The sequence below is a fragment of the Monopterus albus genome, unplaced genomic scaffold (genome assembly GCF_001952655.1).
Source record: "Monopterus albus unplaced genomic scaffold, M_albus_1.0 scaffold222.1, whole genome shotgun sequence".
NCBI lineage: Eukaryota > Metazoa > Chordata > Actinopteri > Synbranchiformes > Synbranchidae > Monopterus > Monopterus albus.
Genome location: NW_018128102.1, coordinates 502712 through 510802, shown reverse-complemented (window position 1 = coordinate 510802; position 8091 = coordinate 502712). Strand labels below are relative to the sequence as shown.

At 41.3% G+C, this 8091-nt stretch overlaps 1 protein-coding gene across 1 annotated transcript in view; it reads right to left on the bottom strand.

Annotated features, from left to right (window-relative positions):
• Positions 1 to 8087, bottom strand: part of tnfsf10l (TNF superfamily member 10, like) — a gene marked incomplete at its 5' end in the record, with an annotated part of 37758 nt that extends 29671 nt beyond the window's left edge. Inside the window, one exon of the mRNA XM_020619531.1 lies at positions 7947 to 8087. Coding sequence (XP_020475187.1) covers positions 7947 to 8087 — 141 coding nt within the window. The remainder of the gene's footprint in view (positions 1 to 7946) is intronic.
• Positions 8088 to 8091: the final 4 nt, after the last annotated feature.

Genomic DNA, 8091 nt, shown 5'->3' with positions numbered 1-8091 from the left:
AAAAACGTTTTGATGTGTTTGCTTGCATTAAGCATTATCAGAGCAATACAAACAGCAACACGACAAAGTCATTAAGTGTACGGCATGCGTTCTGTTGGTTTAGCATCCATTTGCAGTTCCTGGTTACAGCAAATTGTCCAGAGAATGAACCCCACACGTTGTTTTGATTAGCAACATGCGACTCATTTCGGTCGTGACTTGGACCAGTCAAGCCTCATTTGGTTAAACATAATCATTTGCTAAATGTGCAAGTCAAAGCCACACCAATGTGACCATACTTAGTACATACCTCCATGGCTTCTATTTGTTTACATGTTGTAATTTTGGCATTCAGTTGAACATCTCACGAATGTTGCCGGTTTGCACGCTCGCCAACAAAGAACCGGTTTGTAATCTGAACCGATGGGATTCTTTGCTACTATTATGTTGTTCAAATGCTTTCACCTTTCTGAGAACCTAAAGCAGGACAGTGAAGTAATTCCCCTTATTACTGACAGCTACACGCCTTCCTTCACTTGAGAATGTCATGATTGTCAGCTGAAACCTCTGGCTGAGGAAATAAGCTCTGTTCACACAAAAGATTGATTTGAGAGAAGTTTCTGTGCCACCTTTAGCCATGCTGCTGTAGCTGTGTGTTTCTAGGGCTGGTCAGTTCATCACTTTGGTCCAGAAATGTCTCAACAGCTCTTGGATTTGGTGTTGACTTTAATGCCTCTCTCAGAATGAGTTTGATGTTTCCCCCAACATTATTTTTAGCTCCACGATCAGGTTAATATTTCTATTTGTCCTGTCCTTCCATTTATTCACATTTCTATCAGCTTCAGCTGTGCTCTGTGATTATGTAGCTTTCTAATTTTGTCTAAACATGTCATCCAAGTGATTTCTGGGACTTTTTTTTTTTGTTCCTGAGATCCCTGGAGAAACATGAGGGGAAATTTAGGGGGTGGGGGGGGGCAGGAATTTAAAAATAAGATGTCAACTTATACAACCCCTATCTTTTGGGCTGTTCCTCCCTGGTCGTAATATTTTAGAAGCACCAAGGTCTGGGATCTCTTGTTTTTGCATTTGCAGAGAAACACAATCCTATATTGGTCACATGTTTTCATAACATTCATGCAAGACTTTTATTCGTCCTGCAACAGGCCGAGGCATTCAAGTAGCCATTCTTTATTGACCAAACAAGTACAGCGTGCTTGCATTTCTCTGCCAGTGCTGGAAGGTCATGGGATCGCTTGATTTAGATCCTTGCGAAAGACAACTCGGGGTTGAAATAAGACATTGAATTTCAGTCATCTAAGAAATTTAACACGTATAAGAACCAAGGATATAGTTTTTGATGCAGAACTATAATCAGTTTGGTGACTCATTCCTTCAGAGCTATACAGTAAAATGTTGAGGCTGTAGTGCCATAAGCTTTCTTAACCTCGCTCACCTCCAGCTCTAAACAAAACCTCTACCAAAAACAACAGAATTATTTCAAATTCACAGCCTGAAAGAAAGCTTTGACCGGCTGCCTGACATGATTTTGCCTCTTTCCTTAGAGCTTTTCTTATTCGTGGTTTCCATTCAGCAGCTGCAGACACAACCAAATCCATGCTCAGAGGTTGATTTATAGATTTGCAGATGACCTGTATTCACTCATGTCCAAGAACATTACAAGCTTCTAATGAGGTAGTGTTATGTTATGAAACATGAAGCCAAAAATGTCTTTCACTCTGTAGTGCAGAATAAGTGGAACATCAATGGTAATGTTTGATCTAAGAAAGCAACGATGATGCGTTACAGTGGGCTTGCACAAAAAGGCCAAAACCACAGTGTTCTTCATGGTCAATGAGACATGAGAGAGACAACGGGGCGGCCAACACTACAGTTTATGGAGGAGGCAGCTATTGTGGAAGTGGGATAGAAGTGGGTGGAAAGATAGGAAAGATAATTAGGGAGCGATTAGAGGGCAGCAAAGAAAAGAGTCCCCTTGTTATTTAATTGGAAGAGAAATTAGAGCTGACAGTGGGACAGGAGGGTCTTGTTACCAAATTCAGAGTCAAAACACTGATATCAGGAGAGAATGATTGTGTGCATGTGTCAGGGAGGAAAACACTGGAGTCGGCAGACTTTCAGCTGATGCTAACAAGCCCTCCTTCTTGTGCCGGGACTGAGATGTCTGCCCATTCCCAGGGTCAGAACAACTGCTTTCCATCCAGTCAACCACTGGCAAAACAGGTACCACACACACACACACACACACACACACACACACACACACACGTACACACGCTTCTAGTTGCACGCAGCATTCTGTAATAACATAAATCCTCACTTCAGTTGCTTTGTATCTGTCATGCCTGCAGTAACATACACAAAAGATACATGTATTGTACACACATGCTGTACAGTGCATATCGGGCTTGACACAGACGTGCCACTATAAAAGGCTTTGAATAAACTTTTTATTAACTACTGGATATCAGTCATTCAAGTTGCTCAGCATCACTAAGGCAGAGGTTTCATACAGCCACTTTCCGGATGTGAGGACATTAAATGCAACCACAAGATTAGTTTTAAAAAAAGCTGCTCTTTCTTAATTTGAAATTCAAACACACTTTTCTGTGTCAGAGCATTAGGAAATAAAACTTGAGGCATAAGACTTAGACTTTACCCCATCGCATAATAAAACCCTAACTCCAAACTGCTTCGGTAACTTGATTTTCTTTACTGATCTGTTAAACATTTGGGCTCTACCGTGTCATTGTTTTGTCCCACCAACAGTCAAAAAAGGTTTTTCAAGGGGAACTTATTTGGTCTTTTGTTGATATTCCCAGGTTTCCATTACTTACCATGACTGGAATGTTGCATTCAGTGCTTCCTGGTTTTCTGGGAATCGTAGGAAGCCCGAAGAAGTGGCGTGCTTAGTACTTTTCCTGTCTTTGCACAGCTGTGTCAGAGCTGTTAAACCTGAAGGAATTTGAGATTTCAGATTCTGGTTGATGGCTTTATTGTGGCCTAAATAAGCTTTTTCCATACAAAAACCTCTATGACAAATTTTGTAGATTTTAGCAAGAAAGTGGTCACAAGTGAAGCAACTCGCAGTGGATTCATTCTTAAAACACTGCCACTGACTTTTGGCTCAAAAATCTGACTTCAATCAAATGCCAACAGCCTCAGTTTCAGGGGCGTGAAGAACCAGTTAAACAGCAACAATTCGGAGGCTGACAAAGAAAGTTAACCTGTCACTCCTTATGTAAACTAACCACTTGTTCTTCTGCCTAATTTGTACACGCCTGAACTTAAAACATCTCTATGAATATATTTCTAAATTGTTTAATTAAAATGAGTCATCTAAAAGGCCCAGTCAGCTTACTGTGCAGTTGACATGTTATATAGAGCCTGAAAAGCTGAAAGCACAGTGTTGCTAGCAGGTGTTTTGAGAGGTCAGCAGGATTCATACCAGTTACCAGATGTAGCTGAAGTCTATTAGGAGTGTCACTGCCCTCAAATCTTATGAGCAGCATTATCAGGACTTTATAGCCATGTTGACTGAGCAAACAAAGTGATAACACACAGCACAGCAACAGCTGTTGGCGCGTGCACACACACGGCTGTAGCCGTATCCTAATGAGCATTCCAACGTAGGAATGCAAATATCCTGTTTTCACGTGTCAAGCTGTTAATCCAAGGTCGTGTGTGTCTGTGTGTGGTGGGTCTGTATACCTGTGCCACTAGATGACATCATCTCTTCCAAGAACACACAAATAATGTCTCCCTCCTTTCTTATTTCCAAAGATTTGTGACTTTAAAGACTTTTTTTTTTACTGTTTCTGTGTGAAAACAACTGAACTTCTTGTATTTAACATTTTATTTATTGTTCTAGTAAAAGAATTTTGATGTTTTGAGGCCTTTAACTCCAATGTGGGTAGTTTTACTGAACTGAGGTATTTAAAGTTCACTTTATGTGGTTCTCCTTATCAGGAGAAAAGCCGTCAACACTAGAACGTGTATCACGGTTCTGCTGCTTTAATTTTTACTTTTCAGTTTGTCTCTTGAGAGTCTGTATAATGCTATACAATTCATTAAAACTGCAAACTGCATGCTTTTCCAGTCCTCATCTCTTTATTGTAAATGCTTATCATCATCTCCTCCTGTCTTCCGCTTCACTTTTGTCTCTTGCAACCCTCGTGCCCACTTTCTCTGCTTTCCTCTCTCTTGCCTGTGATCCCCGCCTTCCCTTTCATCTTCGTCTGCTGTTTTAGCTTTGCTGACTTTGTTTAATGACGAAGACACAAGACACCTTCTTCCATTACCTGTGTGTTAGGGTGGATGTGGATGCACACGTAGGCCTCCTATATTAGAGACGTATCCAAGGCTGGTATAGACGCACAGACACATACGATGCCAGAGGGTTACTTCTAAACTTAAACCTCATAAAAGAGAAAAAAGGTTTGCATCACTGCTGAAAAATTCGCCCCTCCCTCGAGCCCTAAAACTGACTGTAACTCGACTCTCTGATGTGGACTTGAACCATAACAACACAGAGGCTGCAGGGGGGGAGCAGGAGGTGGAATGACAAAGAGGGAGAGACGAAAGAAGGAAGGTGTGATGGGGTGGAGGAGCTAGAATTGTGGTCTGGTCTGAGAGGTTTCTGTTAGCAGCTGTGAATTAAATCTAAATATTTGCAGTGACGGATTAGATTTTTCCTAAAATTGGCTACCAGTGATGAACATGTGTATGTGTGTGCATCCATTTATATCTCTGTTTGTATGAAGAGGAAAGGTTGCAGCTCAAATGTCTGTCTCTCACACACACAAACATTCTCTGGTCCACATGTGTCCCCTGTAATGCTCGTGTTGCATGTTCATCCCCCCAACACTCCACATTTTGCCATTGTTAGGGTAATCATCGATTCTTTGATGGTAACTTTAAGCCTCAACTTTCACCAGTAAAACCCGATCCAGTGTGATACTCTGGGATAAATATACAGCATATTAAGGTACTGGTGCAACAGCTGGCCGACAGTATAGTGTTTGATACCATGGCACCAGGAGGTTGTGTCAGAAGCGCCTTGGTAACAGCTACTGAGGCCACACAGGGAGGCTGCACAGTGTGTGAAGGGGTGAAATCACCTGAGGTCAACAGTTAAAGAAGTATTGTTTTCTACCAGGTGTTTTAGCTTCTGTGCAAATCAGATGTCTTTATAACAAGTGATAGAAAAAAACTAAAATGTCTAGGCTAAACAGACCACACACATCTACCGTATACACATCTCTAACAAACACCCACAAGTGAAATGTTGTCTGTCTGAATCAGACCACACACACACACATGAATACACACCATGTGTATCACTGAACTGAAGCAACAATAAAGTGGACCAGTGAAGTGTAAAGGATAGAATACAAACACACTGAAAACAGTATTCCTCCACAGCGATGAAAAATATGTCATGTTTAAAGAAAGCAACTGAAACACATCCACCATACCTGATAAGTTATTTATGTTCTATATAAAAACTTACAGTATATGACTCAGTACTAAGCTTATAAAATCAACCTTAACTATCATGTAATGCCACACTCAGTTATTTAACCCACTAAAGAGATGACACGAAACCTTTCTTGTTCTCTAAGTGTAATTTAACAGGTGTACAGGATCTGAATTTTTTTATTCTTGATATGATTGTTAATAATAAAGCAAGTACAAGAGTGCTTGGGATTCTTTAGTTCCTTCATGGTCATGGCTTTTTAAGAACAGTGAGAAGTATCGTAGAGCAGCTGACACCTTCTTGCATTCTTGATTAATTAATCATTTAACTGTTTTGTCTATAAAATCTGAATAAAAGACAAAAACACCATGACAACTTTTGACAGCTCCACGTAAGGGGTCTTTTAAAATTCAGCATCGAGTCTGTCATTCACTGACATTCAAAGAGAACACCTGTTCAGAAGATATTTGTCTAAAGTGAAAAGCTGCTTTGCACAAACCCAACAGCCATAAAACACCAGCAGAGGGCATGCACCCTCAACACCAGGAGTTTCTGTTTTCACATGTGTATTTGTTAGTGTGTGGATGCCGCAGCACTGGAGCATTCCTCTTTGTGCTGCATTGTTCCAAGCGTCTTTTGTTTTAGCCAGGCTGGCATGGTAACTCCATTGCAATTCAAAGAAGGGCCTGTTTCCAGATTTAAAATAGCTGGCCTTCACATGAGAACCGGGGGATTCCCCTCATGGAGATGCATAGCTCAGTGTTTTTCATTTTATTTAGTCTCTAAACTCTTCATGTGATTTGACGTGGCACAAAAGAGAAACTGAAATCAACCAGTTAATCAAGTTGGGAAATAGCCTTTTAATCCTTTAGTAAAAGTATAGATTCATTTATGGTCTAACCACTAAGGTGCTATATATATAAAGACCTGCATCACTTTTAACAGACTTCTAAAGATGACTTTGATGGTACAATAAGTCATCTGAAAATGGACACAGCCAAAGTCTGAGATACCTCAAAAGCAAGGAGAGATATAGTTTTATCAGGCATGTCAAGTCAGTAGTAAGAAAACAGCATGTATAACAGCTATATTTAGCTATTTAGGGCAATATATTATAGTACCCTACAGTATTTCCTGCCTGGGTTTCCCCTGCCTTGTCTTTATTATTCAAGGGCTCAACACCAAAACTTCAGTATGTGGATTTGTACAAAACTTTAAACAACTACCACATCAGCACTTTCCCCATAAGAAATACAAGATGTGAAATGCCAGACAAGATGGAGATTAAGAACTACAGCAAATCACAGAAGAAACCTGGACTGATGCTTCCACTTGTTGCCTGTCTGTTGTCATCCTTGCTGACTTGCAGAAAAGTTGCAATGCTCATTCTTTTCACATTCAAATGTTTGTATGTCACACTAGACTCTAGGTAACTCACTCAAGTTGCTGTGGGTAATGGCATCAGCTTAAAAGCCTAAAATAATATTATATCAGTTGTTCTGAATGAAAAGTAGCTGCAAAAGCCTTAAAACAAGTTTGATGTAATTTTTCTTCCTCACGCCCAGGAGCAGTCATAAGCCTTTTCATTCACTGTCTACCTGGTCCAAGTGTAGCTGTGAGGTGCTCGGGTGTTGTTTCAGGATTCACACCTGTGTAACTTATTGCCACCGTTCCACCACAGAGGGGAAAGTGTGACACACTTCGTATCTTCTTACACAGGGCTGCTTTCATGTGGAGACGCACAGTACACCTCTCTCTGTTGTGACAGGTTTCTGGTTCCTGCTCGGTCCCCGGGCAGAGACTTCACAGTGGACCTCAGCCTTATACTCCTAACTATATGGGTCTCAGTCAGACTGATAAGCTTATCATTAACATATTTCCTGCCTCCTACACGCAACAGTAACAACACAAATGAGGACTAGCTGTGAATATAATGGTTTGTCATTATGTGTATTCCCCTGCTGCGTCTCAATGAATAACATCTGGCAACCTGGAAGTATTTACAGTAGTATTAGATGATTTATTTCAGGATATAAAAATGACTTGACTCAAACTGCAGAGAATGGCCTCACTGACCTGCATATTCGCCTCTGCACACATCTGTAACTCCCCGTCTACTTTCTACCTACCCCAAATGGCTCCAACACGTTTCTTTACGCAGGCAATTTCACGCGTTGAGTTCGATCAACTGCTGGACAGACAAAGGGCTTATTCCCTTCGGACTGACTGCTTGTAAATTCAGGTAAAGCTGTTTTCCAAGTGCCTGACAAATCAGAAAGCGAGGGCAAATTTGGCCAAAGAACTTCCAGAAATTGCACCCTTGACGAAAGTTTCAGTTCGCGTCCTCGACAATGCAAAAATGTATCGATCTGTCAGAATGGGGTTTTACTCTCACCAGGCAAAACAATTCCTATATGTAGCCTAAAGTACAGCATATAAACTCTTAAAGGGAGTGAAAACCGGCTCTTACCTCCGATATGGACATGTTCAGGTAGACAAAGAGCCCCGTGGTGGAGGCAATCTGCAGCACCACTACCACTATCACCACCATCGCCACCCACATCTTGGACGGCGCCTCCTTGCGCCCTGGCCGGCTTGGCACGCCGGCACGCGGC